Raw genomic sequence first — 15,775 nt, 5'->3', positions numbered from 1 at the left:
CAAGATTACCCTCTCAATTGTTCAATAATGGCAGAGTTTACCAGCAACATTCAGTGGGAAATCAAATAGGCATGTTAAGCGTCCACAAATTCTGGACAGGCTTTTAACTAAAAGAAAGAAAAGTGGGAAATGAGCCGGGGTGGCGCAGCAGGTAGAGTGCTGTACTGCAGGCCACTGACTTGTAGATCTGAAGGTCAGCGGTTCAAATCTCATCACCGGCACAAGGTTGACTCAGCCTTCCATCTTTCCGAGGTGGGTAAAATGAGGACCCGGATTGTAGGGGCAATAGCCTAGCTCTGTTAAAAAAGTGCTATTGCTAACATGTTGTAAGCCGCCCTGAGTCTAAGGAGAAGGGCGACATAAAAATCGAATAAATAAATAAATAAGTTCAATTTCCATCTTGTCCCCTCTGGTGACGTGATTACTTCATCGCTTTGCTCTTTTCAGTTCTTGGTGCCAGAAAATAATAATAATAATAATAATAATAATAATAATAATAATAATAATAATAATAATAATGGGTAGCTGTAAAATGGGGCTCAGGAACCCTTGCTCCCTGATGTTAGCTCAATAAATTTTGCCTAATAAATCCACCATAAGAGTTGGTTAGCAAGAACGCCAATCATCCAAAGGCTAAATTTCCTCCTCCCCTCGGGCCTAAGTAGTAGTACCTCTACTTAAGAACACCTCTACTTAAGAACTTTTCTAGATAAGAACCGGGTGTTCAAGATTTTTTTGCCTCTTTTTAAGAACCATTTTCTACTTAAAACCAGAGCCAGAAAAAATTTCCCAGGAAATTTGAGAGTGGCATGAAGGCCTGCCCAGTTTCCTGCCATTCCCCCTAGGTTTCTCTCTCTGGCGCAGTGTATGGGAGGCAGCCATGCGCTGGGTGTATGGGAGGCGCTTACTCCTCCTCACTGCCTCAGAGTCCCTCTTTTTTTTTTAAGTCTTAAATTTTTGGATTTTTTGTGATTCCCCTCACCTCACACTCTTCCTTCGGCAGCGACTCTCTTCCTCCTCTTCTCATAAGCTTTCCTCACTGCAATTTATTTATTTATTTATTTATTCATTCATTCATTCATTTGTCCAATACACAAATACATAGGAAGAAAAATAGACATGTGATAATATAAAAGAGGGTGAAAGTGAACTTAGAGGAGAGGATATATGAAAGGAAGATAATATATAAGATAGGTAAAAGAAAGGAAAGACAATTGGACAGGGGACGAAAGGCACACTTATGTACGCCCCTTACTGGCCTCTTAGGAACCTGGAGAGGTCAATCATGGAGAGTCTAAGGGAGAAGTGTTGGGGGTTAGGGGTTGACACAATTGAGTCTGGTAATGAGTTCCACGCTTCGATAACTTGATTGTTGAAATCATATTTTTTACAGTCAAGCTGAGTTTTGAGTGGCAAGACCAGATCTAAGCAAAACTAAGAAGCTTCTGAACAGCATCTCACACATAATGAACACTCTACTATACCATCTAATAATATCATATTAAAATACAGACCTGGCTGAATTATCTCGTGATCGCCGTAGCCATTTTGCGACCATCTGCTCTATCCTGCGTGCTTTGTGTGTTTCTAGATCTTCCATTTACCTATAGCAGAGGGGAAAAAAACATTGTATTTACTACTACAGTGTTCCCTCGATTTTCGCGGGTCCGAACTTCGCGGAAAGTCTATACCACGGTTTTTCAAAAATATGAATTTAAAAATACAGTGTTCCCTTGATTTTCGCGGTTCCGAGCTTCGCGAAAAGTCTATACCACGGTTTTTCAAAAATATTAATTAAAAAATACTTTGCGGTTTTTCCCCCTATACCACGGTTTTTCCTGCCCAATGACATCATATATCATCACCAAACTTTCGTCCACCTTTAATAAATATTTTTTTAAATAAACTTTAATAAAGAAACATGGTGATTAATAATCTAAATGGTTGCTAAGGGAATGGGAAATTGCAATTTAGGGGTTTAAAGTGTTAAGGGAAGGCTTGTGATACTGTCCATAGCCAAAAATAGTGTATTTACTTCCGCATCTCTACTTCGCGGAAATTCGACTTTCGCGGGCGGTCTCGGAACGCAACCCCCACGAAAAGTGAGGGAACACTGTACTTTGCGGGTTTTTTCCCTATGCCACAGTTTTTCCCACCCGATGACGTCATATGTCATTGCCAAACTTTCGTCTGCCTTTAATAAATATTTTTTTAAATAAACTTTAATAAATAAACATGGTGAATAATAATCTGAATGGTTGCTAAGAGAATGGAAAATTGCAATTTAGGGTTTTAAAGTGTTAAGGGAAGGCTTGTGATACTGTTCATAGCCAAAAATAGTGTATTTACTCCGCATCATTTACTCCGCATAAGAATCATTATACCTACAAAATATGGGAACTGAATTGCAATCTTCGCATCAATCTCCCCATATCTGGTACCATCCAGATGTGTTGAATTTCAACTTTCATAAATTTTCAGCCAGCGTGACATCTGCACAAAAATGACTGAAAAGTCACCATCACACAAGGAGGATCCTTCATTGAAGAAAATCCATAGATTTGCGAAGAACATGGAAGCCACCTGAAATTGGGTCTGGCTATACAGTTTATTAATTCAGACTAGCAAAACCACTTCCGAGTCTCAGGCAGAAAATGTGCTTTTTAGCCCCACTTCTAATTTGATCAGAATATGTGCTTTGCTATTGATTGGTGTTCCATAATTCCCTCGGCAGGAGCAATGCTTCTGAAAAAAGTTTCTGGGATTATTATACAGTCTTTCTTTCAAGCCCACTACAGTGTTCCCTCGATTTTTGTGGGTTCGAACTTCGTGAATAGTCTATACCACGGTTTTTCAAAAAATATTAATTCAAAAAATACTTCACGGTTTTTTCCCCTATACCACGGTTTTTCCCACCCGATGACATCATACGTCATTGCCAAACTAATAATTTTTGCAAATAAATAACAAAAAAAATAATTATTGCTAATAAATAATTATGTTTATAAATATCAGGATCACTAAGTGCCTTATTCAATGGTGAGTACCAGTAATAATGGTGAGTAAATGGTTGTTAAGGGAATGGGAAATGGTAATTTAGGGGTTTAAAGTGTTAAGGGATGGCTAGTGATACTGTCCATAGCCAAAAATGGTGTATTTACTTCCGCATCTCTACTTTGCGGAAATTCGACTTTTGCGGGCGGTCTCGGAACGCATCCCCCACGGAAATCGAGGGAACACTGTACTTCCATATTAATATTTGTTAGCTAGATATCAGATCAGAATAGAATATAATAGAATTTTTTATTGGCCAAGTGTGATTGGACACACAAGGAATTTGTCTTGGTGCATAAGCTCTCAGCGTACATAAAATAAAATATACTTTTGTCAAGAATCATGTGGTACAACACTTAATGATTGTCATAGGGGTCAAATAAGCAATGAGGAAGCAATATTAATAAAAATCTTAGGATATAAGCAACAAGTTACAGTCATACAGTCAACATGGGAGGAAATGGGTGATAGGAATGATGAGAAAAACTAGTAGAATAGAAGTGCAGATTTAGTAAAAAGTCTGACAGTGTTGAGGGAATTATTTGTTTAGTAGAGTGATGGCGTTCGGGAAAAAACTGTTCTTGTGTCTAGTTGTCTTGGTGTGCAGTGCTCTGTAGCGACGTTTTGAGGGTAGGAGTTGAAACAATTTGTGTCCAGGATGTGAGGGGTCAGTAAATATTTTCCCCACCCTCTTTTTGACCCGTGCAGTATACAGGTCCTCAATGGAAGGCAGTAGTGGATTTCAATTATCTCCACTCCCAGTTTGCTTTTGAGAGCAGGCACATGTGCTCAAGGGGCACTTCTGCACATGCACAGAGACGTCCAGACAGGTGGATAGAGCCTTCCACCGCTGCCAGATTGCCTGACCTGGGGCGAACCAGTAGCAATCCACCACTGGTTTAGATCTCACTCACTGCCTGATCTTAGAGACTAGACAGATGGCATTCACTTATAGTTTTGTTAAACACCTGTACAAATTAGGCAGGGACATCCTGGAGTCAACTACTTCCTATTACTCAGAGATTCCTTTTAATACAAAACTAATTAATACAAACTGCATTGGATTGTGTATTCTTCCCTCTGTTTATCCCTTCCTTACATAAATCTTTAAAAGTGAGATAATGCATTTACAGAGAGTCTGTTTGGTTTAGTGGTGGAGGTGCCAGACTAGCAGTGGGGACACATATTTTTTTTAATTCTTCTCTTAGCCTGTTGTATGACTTTGGGTCAGTTGCTCTCTCTCAGCCATATGAAGAAAGCAATTGTAAACCACTTCCAAAAATACAGCATTGCCAAGAAAATGGCAGGGACTTGTCAATACGTCACTGCAGGGGTGGGTTCTAACTTACCTCGCTTCTGATTCACTTCCTCCCACACTTGGTGACCACACCTCGTGGGGGCGCGTACGCTTTGCAATATACAAAAAAAAAATACAGTGATACCTCGTCTTACAAACCCCTTGTCTTTTTTTTTTTAGTATAATTTTTATTGATTTTTATAGGTTTACAAAAAACAAACATATAACAGTGCACAGTGCTTGTGCCCATCACCAAACAACACACACACACCGTCACCCCCACCACCCCTACAGGAGGATTCAAAGAGGTTTCACTTGTTTATCTATCTATTAATCCTTGCCTCTATCTTGAGCAAATTTTACTAAAAGAGTGATTGTAGTTTATTTTTCGTATTTACATCACAGATTTTACTTAACATATAATCTTTTACCTTGTTTTACAAACCCCTTGTCATACAAACTTTTCAAGATACAAACCCGGGGTTTAAGATTTTTTTTGCCTGTTCTTACAAACTATTTTCACCTTACAAACCCACCGTTGCTCGTGTTTGCGATGCTGGGATTCCCCTGCAGCATCACAAAAACACAGAAGTCCGGAGGTAGTGTTTCCTACAGAGGGGAACCTCATGGGAATCCCAGCAGTGCAAAAACGAGCACTTCGGCTGGCAAAAGGGGTGAATTTTGGGCTTGCACGAATTAATCGCTTTTCCATTGATTCCTATGGGAAACATTGTTTCGTCTTACAAACCTTTCACCTTAAGAAACTCGTCCCGGAACCAATTAAGTTTGTAAGACAAGGTATCACTGTAATCCAAAAAATTTCAAAAAAAGAAAGCCAAAAACAAGATTACAATGGATAGTTTAGGAAAGAGGAAGTCCAGTGGGGACATGATAGCAGTCTACAAATACTTGAGAGGCTTCCACAGGGAGAAGGGGGTCACATTATTTTCCAAAGCACCAGAGAGCCAGACAAAGAATAATGGATGGAATCTGACCAAGGAGACCTGGAAATAAGTACGAACTTTCTGATGGTGAGAGAAATCGACCAGTGGAACGGCTTGCCTGCAGAGGTGGTGAACGCTCCAACACTAGTGACCTTCAAGAAAAGACTGGACTGCTATTGGACTAGCGTGATGTAGGGTCTCCTGCACCAGCAGGGGGTTGGACTAGATTACCTGCGAGGTCCCTTCCAACTCTAATAATAAAATAAAAATAAGACGGCGATACATATGCAATGCCAAAAACCTGGCTTCTGTGCTTGCGCAGGGAAAAAAACCCAGGGAATATTTTTAATTTTTAAAAAATGGCGACGCCCACGGACCAGCACCAACCAAACCGGTTCTGTGACATCATCATGATGTCACCAGTGGTTTACTACCACTTCAGGTGAACCGGTCTGAATCGGGAGGAGCCCACCTCTGAGTCACTAAGAGTTGAAACTTATTCTCTCATCTCTTAATATGTATCCTTATATAATAGGGGTATAAGCACAGAAATGGGGTTTTTAGTGTTTTTTAAATTATTAGATTTGTTTTTACATTGTCTTTATTATTGCTGTGAACCGCCCCGAGTCTACGGAGAGGGGCGGCATACAAATCTAATAAGTAAGTAAGTAAGTAAGTAAGTAAGTAAGTAAGTAAGTAAGTAAGTGAAAAAGACAGACAGACAGACAGACAGACAGACAGACAGACAGATAGATAAACAAACAAACAAACAAATTACCAATGAGATAAATGGGAATATTCATTGCTTCTGGTTAAAGACAGTACAGGTCTTTTTAACTCATTATCCTTTCTATGCCATTTTCAGAGTCATTTGTTTAAGGTGGTTTATTACTACTGTACTTAATATACCTACAGAAAGCCAGTTTGGTATTGTGGGCAATGAATCAGGATAGAAACCAGGAGACTGTAAGTTCTAGTACTGCCATGGCCACAAAGCCAGCTGAGGGCCCTTGGGTTAGTCATTTTCTCTCAGCCACAGGAAGCAGGCAATGGCAAGACAGTTTGGAAAAAAATATTATTATTATACTAATAATATTATATTATATTAGAGGCTAAAACATATGAAGAACGGTTGCAAGAACTGGGCATGGCTAGTTTAATGAAAAGAAGGACCAGGGGAGACATGATAGCAGTGTTCCACTATCTCAGGGGTTGCCACAAAGAAGAGTCGACCTATTCTCCAAAGCACCAGAGGGTAGAACAAGAAGCGGGGGGGGGGGGGGGGCGGCAACTAAACAAGGAGAGAAGTAACTTAGAACTAAGGAGAAATTTCCTGACAGTTAGAACAGTTGATCAATGGAACAACTTGCCTCCAGAAGTTGTGAATGCCCCAACACTGGAAGTTTTTAAGAAGATGTTGGATAACCATCTGTCTGAAGTAGTGTAGGGTTTCCTGCCTAAGCAAGGGGTTGGACTAGAAGACCTCCAAGGCCCCTTCCAACTCTGTTTATTATTATTATTATAAAATAGAATAGTTCTGCAACTATTAATCAGTGGAACAGCTTGACTCCAGAAATTGTGAATGCTCTAACACTGGAAGTTTTAAAGAAAATTTTGGACAACTATTTGTCTGTAGGGTTTCCTACCTAAGCAGGGGGTTGGACTAGAAGATCTCCAAAGTACCTTCCAATTATTATTATTATTATTATTATTATTATTATTATTATTATTATTATTATTGGAAATAGTCACTGCGTCCCATAATGCAATCCTTAGTAGTGAAGCGCAGTACCTTGCAATCATGCAATAAGCCAGAGAATATCAATAATTTCAGGCAATAGGAAATAAACAGACACACACACACGCACGCACTCACACATCTTTAAAGAGCCATTTTGGTATAGTGGTTAAGGCATCAGGGTAGAAACTAGGAGACCATGACTTCTATCCCTGCCTTAGGTACAAAATAGCTGGGTGACCTTATAGGTATACTATATATATATAGAGAGAGAAATGCAGCTATTTAACATTACATTTTTGTCTTGTGGGTTGAGGATAAATTTGTACCTAATCAATAATTTCTATATTATACATATCAAAAATGCAAAAGCCACAACTATTCTACCCATTTCAGTTCACATTTTATGGAGGGCGGTAGCCTTCTAATAAGTACTCTGAAATTCCATCAGTCCCCCAAATTGTAATGAATGCACTAGAAAGAATACCAGTCCGGAAGGTTTGCCGCAATGAATGCACCATCTTCAATAGAGATTAGGCATTTTATGGAGCCAGCCTGTGTATTCCATTGAAATAATAAAAAGCACAACTGTTCTAAATCAGTGTTGCATCAGACTGTTAAAAGCTGCTGTCTGGCACCCTTTGACAATAACTCTTCTAAGAACAGTTTGATCCTGTCTAGGAGTGTCAACCCTTGAATTTTAGGCTTCAAACTCAGAACGCTCCCGGCATCACATCTGAAATCAAGCCAGACATAGCTGTTCCTTCTCCATCTGGAAGAAGGTGGCTTTCTGAGTTTGACATATATGCTACAACCCAGTTCTTTAAGTTCCTAGAACGTTCATTTGTAGCTCTAAGCCAGTGTTTTTCAATTATTTTCTGTAACGCCCCCCTAGGAAGAAGTAAACATTTTGCGCCCCACCCCACCCCAAACTCTCTGCTGGGAAGATTGTTTGCAATATTCAGCACATTTTCTCTGAAAAAACTCAAGCAACTTATCAGCGTAATTGGGGTGCAATGTGTTTAAGGGACGCCTTAATTTATTTGGCTTCATGCTGTCCACTGCCAACATTTTTAGACACAGTAAACATTCCGTTTTTTCCTCGTCTCCCACCGTAGTCACAGTGAAGCCAAGCGCTACATACGCTTCATCATAGTTTGTCTCATTAGCTCCGTCTCTCTCCTTCTTTCTTTTCATCCCTGTTAAATATTTTTCCATGGTATCTCTTAAGGTTTGTTACATGCACTTCATATCTCCTACTCTGTGCTGTATGCTATTGTTTGGTGCAAAACCCCCTACTCCCTGTGGCAAAAAACCCACGTTCCCCAGGATCAGCGTCCCACTGGCATCGCTCCAAGCCCCCCTAAGGGGGCCCGCCCCATTATTTGAGAAATACTGCTAAGCAAAGAGTTTTAAAGGGCACTAATTGGATATTTGTACAGAAGTTTCATGAAAGTTTTGCAAAGAACAGGAGCATAGTGGCAAAAGATTGTGGGACAAAATGTTCTCTTTCTCCATAAATATTACAGTGATCCCTCGATTAGCACGGTCTCGATTAGCGCGAAACGCTGCAACGCGGTTTTTCAAAAAATATTAATTAAAAAAATAAAATATTAAAAAATAATTTTTTTTTTATTCTGTTCCCTGAATGGAGACCGCCGGCCGCTCAATCGGGCCGGCAGGGAACAGAATGGAGCCTTCCGCGGCGGGGCTGGTAAGGGGGGGAGCCGAGGGGGGAGCCGAGCCCAGCCCCGTGGCATTCGCTTTCCTCCCGCCCGCAGCCGACTGATCGTGGGCTCCTTCGCAACCTCGGAGAGCTTCCTGGTTTTCGTGAGCTTTCATGCCCTGGAAGCTCTCCGAGGTTGCGAAGGAGCCCACGATCAGTCTCGGCTGCGGGTGGGAGGAAGGCGAATCCCCCGTGGGCTCCGTTACATCTTCCGCTGCCAGCCAGGCCATGCTGGCGGCAGCGGAACAATCGCTGGCTGTCAACTTTTCTTTTTAAAACTGGGCAGGAGCTGACTTGCCTCCCCAGTGCTAAAAAGAAAAGTTGACAGCCAGCGCTGCGACTGACGGAATGCTGAGCCTCCCGTTCTCCCCCCCCCACCTCGCCCCTTCCGGTTTCGGCGTTCGGCAACAGAGTCCGGCGCTGGGGCCATGCGGGCCCGCTCATCCAGGGGGGCGTGGACTGGCAAGCGGCAAGCGGCAAGTGATCTGGCGGGAAGACCAAGGGAAGGTTCCTTCAGCCGCCCAACACCTGATCCGCTCCGCAGCGCGGCAACGGGGAAACCCCATCTTCGGCTCCTCGCTGCTTCCGCGCTGCGGAGCAGATCAGCTGTTGGGCGGCTGAAGGAACCTTCCCTTGGTCTTCCCCGCCGCCCACACGCAAACTCCACCATCTGCGCATGTGCGGCCATGAAAAAAATGGCGCACATGCGCAGATGGTGTTTTTACTTCCGCATCCAGTATAACGCGGAAATCGGTTAGCGCGGGAGGTCTTGGAACGTAACCCCCGCGCTAACCGAGAGATCACTGTATATACACAGAATCTTTTTTTTCAGGAAGAGGTGAATACACTCTTTCTAGGTGCTTTGCAAAAGAGAACAAATGCAGGAGGACCAATGAAGATCTCTCTCTGTTTATGTCTATTTCTCTCCCCTCCCCCAATCTAGGACATAATGGAATGGAAACAACCCAATTGTTGCTTTGGAAACTCTAATTAGAAAAGTTGGCAGAATGAAGGATAGTTTAAAAATGCTAGTCATGACTTTGCCAAAAAAAACCCCAACAACAGCTGCCATTAAGAAAGCAGAAAAGACAACATTCAAGTCTGATTCACAGAGCTAAGTTCACCAAGGTATTCTTTTCTAAAATCCCCTTGAAATAAATGGGTGTTTAACCATATTTTCACTGAACAAGCCATCAGGAACCAAGGTGGATGCCTGACCCAGATTGACTCCGCTGAAGGAATAGTGGCAATGCCTCTAAAACAATCTGTATTCACTAGGACGGTGACAGCTCCCGTAATCCTCCTGCCAGTGCTCCCTGCTTTAGATAATATTTTTAATAACTGATATTACTTAATCGAAATCCTGGTCTTGGTCCTATCATCATTTGGATCAAGAATGGTGTGGTGGACAGGGTCTTTCAATAAAATGCATTGGGGTTCTTTTTGAAGCATGCCATTTCAATGGAATTATTGAAAAAAATACCAGTCCAAATAAGATTACTGAGATAAATTAAATTCTGTAATAGAGATCATGTATCTTTTTTGGAACAGATTAGCTTCTATCCATGTGTACATCATTTGTAAGGTGTTTTTTTTAATGACAATTCAGTTCAGTTATGCATTGCCACTCTGGTGTTTCAACGACTCTGGGCTAATTTTAGTAACTATTTCCAACTCCCCGTTAGAATATTGCTTTGTTGCATCAGTGAAATGTAATTGTTTACAATAACAGTTCATCGCACCAATAAGGCCCCATTTAGAAGGGAAGGAGAAGCACCATGAAGATATAAATCACCTGAACATAACCATTAATATGTCTATAATTACTGAAACCAAGGATACCGTTGTTGAGCCCAGGACACTCGTGAGATATCCCCAAGGCATTTTATACTGAATGGAAATTCTGGGCACGGAGGGATCATATCAACCTTCTTATTTCTAAGTTTCTCAGTGACTGCAAAAAAAAATCAGACCACGAGAATGGAAGAACTGTGCAAATCAGAGTTGAAAAACCCAGCAGGCATAATTGATTTAGGGGAGTTGCACAAGCCCTTTCTGGTCATTCCTATCTTGATGTAATCCTAACAGATGGGAAAGAAACCAGATTGAACTTGCTGTTTGTGACAATTAATTCAGACTATCTATTGGCTGCAGCCGACACACTGCATCCGGGGGTGGGTTCCCTCCGGTTTGGACTGGATTGCCCGAACCGGTAGCAATCCACCGGTGACGTCACATAACTGGATCGGCCAGTGCCAGTCCGTGTGTGCCGCCACCTTTTTTTTTTTGTTCAGCTGCTTGAAAATGGACCCTCCTGCATACAAATCTAAATAATAAATAAATAAATAAATAAATACAGTTTCCCCCCAAATAAGACATCCCCTGATAATAATGAGCCGAGGTGGCACAGTGGGTAGAGTGCAGTACTGCAGGCCACTAAAGCTGACTGTTTGATCTACAGGTCAGCAGTTCAAATCTCATCACCAGCTCAAGGTTGACTCAGCCTTCCATCCATCCGAGGTGGGTAAAATGAGGACCCGGATTGTGGGGGCAATATGCTGGCACTGTTAAAAAGTGCTATTGCTCACATGTTTTAAGCCGCCCTGAGTCTAAGGAGAAGGGCGGCATAAAAAATTGAATTAAGTAAAAATCGAAGTAAGTAATTAAGTAATTAAGTAATTAAGTAATTAATTAAGTAAGTAAGTAAGTAAGTAAGTAAGTAAGTAAGTAAGTAAATAAATAAATAAATAAATAAATAAATAAATAAGCAAGCACAATCAGGCTTTTGAGTGCATGACAATAAAGCCAAGCACGTATTTCAGAATTCAAAAAATATATACCGTATAAGACAGGGTCTTATTTTGGGGGGAACACGGTACTGACCTTTATTTCTTCCCCCAAAGCACAGCTGATCAGCTGTGTTTCAGGCTGATTCCAACTGCTGAGCATGAGTGGAAGCCTTATTGTACAAGGGGATGCGCGCATTCGTGTGAGCGGAGCAAGCGCCCACAAGCAAAACTGGTGGGGAAGATAAGGGGAAACCACCGCTGGCTGCACTTGATCCAGTAATATGGAAATCACTTGATATTATTGGTTAGGGAGAAGACACTTGATCTTCCTGTTTGGACACCATAACAGCAGGCTGCTTGCTTTTGCTGTGATGTTATAACTAATATATTTCTTTGACTTATGGTTGCATGAGGCATCGAACCCACTCCGTTCCAACTGGAGATTTATTTTGTGATAAATTAACCCGCTCTGTCTTTCAATCAAAGCAAATGCTCAAGGCCTCTAATAATAATATTATTTGTTCCTATATGTACACAAAAACATTGAAACCCGCTGAATTTAATAACTGAGCTAGATTATCTATCACTGAGAAAGCTCAGGAATGAAGGCAGCCTTTGAGTAAGTTAGAGATTAATAATGCACGGCACAAAACCTATGTTTGGAAAGAATATGTTCAAGAATATTTGGTAGTCTAACAGGCAAACCTTTCTAAACAAAGGTTCAAGCTAAAGTATGTTGAACACTGTCCTAATCCAACCAGAGCTTTCTCCCACAGGGTGATTAGATTATCATTCATTCATTCATTCATTCATTCATTCATTCATTAGATTTGTATGCCGCCCTTCTCTGTAGACTCTTATAGACTGTTTTGTCTATAATTCTATTACTGCCACTGCCCCACATGCTCCGTCCAAACATTACACAGGTTACCCTTGAGATATGTCTTCCGAATCATGTAGAATTTCCTCTTTCATGCAAAGATTTATATCTGTCTTTAGGCTTAATGACATATTCTTAGGATGGCAGAAAGGCTTGGGAGTTGGCGTCCTGTCCATGCAATTTTTTTTTCTTGGCAATGGTATGCATAATTTATCCTTGCCTTCTTCTGGGTTGTTTTTCAACTTCAGCATCTTACTTTGGACCTATGGCATTTTTTGATGCTCTCTCAAAGGAAAGAATCTAGAACTGCAATTGGGGATATATGAGTGAGCCATTAAGGAGGGATTTGCAAAAAGAGATTTTCCAATCCTGAGACAGAGAGAAGTATGAGAAGGAGATTCAAAATAAACCTGGCCTTGATTTTGTTCACTATAAGATGGGACCAAAAAAGACTTGAATACGGCAAGGTACTCTTCACTAAAATAATTAAACTATATGAAATTACTAAACAAAACAAAAGAAGACTTAGAAAAATGGACAAATTTAAATTTATCCTTAATGGGAAGGATCAGTACCATAAAATCTAATATACTTCCAAGGTGGCTCTACCTCTTCCAAACAGCACCAATACAATTAGACAAATCGTTCTTTACTAAAATAAACAAAATAATTTCCAAATTTATCTGGTGCAACAAAAAACCAAGAATAAATATGAAAGCCTTATAAGATCTAAGAACAAGAGGAGGATTTGGTTTGCCCAACTTAGAAATATACCACCAAGCCACCAAACTACTATGGATTAAAGAATGGGTCAACCTAGAAAACTCTAGAATTTTAACAATAGAAGGTCACGATATAAATGAAGGTTGGCACGCACATTTATGGGAAAAAGAACATATAAAACACTCACATTTTAAACAACATCAAATTCGGAACACATTGTTGGAATACTGGCGAAAAGTTAGGGGGAAAAAAAAGACTTGAATATGATTCAAGATTTTGAGATTCCACCTGAACACAATAAACAACATTCTTGGAATTTCTGCTGTGCCACTCACTTGACTTGGAAGGACCAAATCACTTGACTTGGAAGGACCAAACTTCCTGCTAGCTTCTAAACAATGTCAAGTACAGCTGGTTGCTGATAGGCTGGGTAAAATTCCAAAGAAGGAACCAGAGCCGAAACCATACACATTAAATGGACGCTCAGAGTGAAATAATAGTGAATGTCCTTTCCACACTTATCTGGTGTTGCTGAACAATTCTATTTTGGCTAGAGATTAAGAGGCTATTTATCAACTGTTTTCAAGGAGCATTTAACGCCACTCTTCCCAGACTGGTTGCTTTAAAGCTGTGATAAGGAGGCCACACTTCTATTAATGGCATATATGTAACGGCACCAGCTTTTTCCTGGGAGAAATCCCAGGAAAGGTTGGCACCAGTGGTACCTTTCAAATCTAGAGCGAAGCACGAGAGTTCAGCTTTTACAACATGCAAAAAGCACATAATGCAGTTGAATAAGCAAGTACAGGATGTTAAGCTCTTGGGAGTATTTATACCAAGCCTGTCAATCACAGAAGCTGATCTGTACACTCCTATTTCCTTCTGCGTCTGTAGAAAGTGATGAGCAGCAACAGGCAGAGAAATTATCCTGTGCTTTATTCTACTGCTTATTTCAGGTAGAATTTCAGGAGTGGGCTGCTGAGGGTTCGCAGGGGTTCGGGAGAACCTCTAGCTATGATTCTGTGCAGTTCCGAGAACCCGTAAATACCATTCCTGTCTGGCCCTGCCCACCCTTCCCCTCCCCTCCCGGGAGTCCCCATGCGGCCCGTTTTGGTTGCAGGTATGTGCAGGGAGGCTTTGAGAGGGCAAAAAATGGGCCTATTGGAAGTTTGGGAAGGCCGGAAATAGGCTGTTTCTGGCCTCCAGAGGGCCTCTGGAGCCTGGGGAGGCACTTTTTGCCCTTTGGAGGCTTCAGAAAAGCCTCTGGAGCCCAGGGAGGCCAAAAACTAGACCATGCCCACCAAGCAACCAGGTAAAGAACCCCTTGTTAAAATTTTTGAAGCCTACCCCTGAGTTTGATTAACGACGATCTGTGGCAGAATTCTGATGACACAATTGGACTGAACTCCTCATTGCTGGAGTGTGATATTCTTATACTTATTTAATTGTAAAGTGTCCCAATATCGTTTATCTCCTGTCGTTCATCTTACAATCAATAATCTCTCTTGGAGTGTGCAACCCTCTGGGCTTTCCATACTCAGCTAAATCTCCATGGAAGGCAAGGTGAGATAACTTTTAATGCTGCGTTATCATCAGAGGAACTCTTAATAAATTTTGTCCAATACTTTTTTTTGTTCTTCAGGAGAAATGGGGGACAGGATCCACCCAATTTCTCTGCCTGCAAATTGGGGGGTGGGTTGGGTTGGTTTGAATAGGCAATTTGAGCACGGATTAGGACTCAGTAAAAAAAAAACCACAGGAGGAAAATGATGAGGTTGTATCTTAGTTCAAAATTTCAGTGTTTTCAGATCAATTCAGGAGTTTCAAACTTGGCTGAAGATTTCATTTCCATGTTCATATTGCAGAGCCAACTGCATGGTACCTACACAAGGTGGGAGGGGGGCAGGAGGGGGAGGGGGAGGAGAAGAAGGCATTTCTTTGAGGCAGAATGGCAAGCTACCCTGTTTCCCCGAAAATAAGACACTGTCTTATATTAATTTTTGCTCCAAAAGTTGTGCTACATCTTATTTTCGTGGGGTGCCTTATATTTCTCAAATAAGACAAATTCACAGGCAGAAAAGCTGACACCCCCAAAGAAAGTGTACTGTACGGTACACCGATTACGGTACGGTACCGGTCAGTATGGCACCCACACACACAAACGACGACAACAGTATACTCCCACTATTGCAGCTTCCAGCCACCAGAGGAACTACAGTCTACGCACTGTAGTGGAGACTGTAATGGCGGTGAGACAGCAGCAGACTGTGTCTGCTGTACTGGACGGTACAAAGCGATGGAAGGGGCCAGCAGGGGACGCCACATTATTATGATATCGCTATGAACAGCTTTGAATGGTACCGTATGTTTTTCCACCGTACCGTATGTAAACTTGACTACCCCTTATTTTCGGGGGGTGCCTTATATTAGCAAATTCTGCAAAACCTCTGACATGCCTTACTTTCGGGGTACGTCTTATTTTCGGGGAAACAGGGTAGAAAGTGTTCCTGTCTACATCTACATCTTGAAATTAAAGTCCTTCTAGGCAGGTAAAGCTATGGAATCTATTTGAACTTTAGGGTGGCATGGAAAAGAGAACTCAAGAACACAACAAGCACTTTTTA

The 15,775-nt window shown here is 41.4% G+C and overlaps 1 protein-coding gene across 2 annotated transcripts in view; it reads right to left on the bottom strand.

The window, feature by feature from the left end:
• Positions 1-15,775, bottom strand: part of FRMPD1 (FERM and PDZ domain containing 1) — a 129,240-nt gene that overhangs the window by 60,210 nt on the left and 53,255 nt on the right. For both annotated transcript variants that reach the window (XM_070742252.1, XM_070742253.1), the window contains exon 3: positions 1,515-1,604. In XM_070742252.1, coding sequence (XP_070598353.1) covers positions 1,515-1,600 — 86 coding nt within the window. In that variant the 5' untranslated portion in view covers positions 1,601-1,604. The remainder of the gene's footprint in view (positions 1-1,514; positions 1,605-15,775) is intronic.

Source organism: Erythrolamprus reginae, chromosome 2 (assembly GCF_031021105.1).
Source record: "Erythrolamprus reginae isolate rEryReg1 chromosome 2, rEryReg1.hap1, whole genome shotgun sequence".
Taxonomy (NCBI): Eukaryota; Metazoa; Chordata; class Lepidosauria; order Squamata; family Dipsadidae; genus Erythrolamprus; species Erythrolamprus reginae.
Note: the sequence above shows the minus strand (reverse complement) of the source record. Positions and strands in the feature narration are given on the sequence as shown.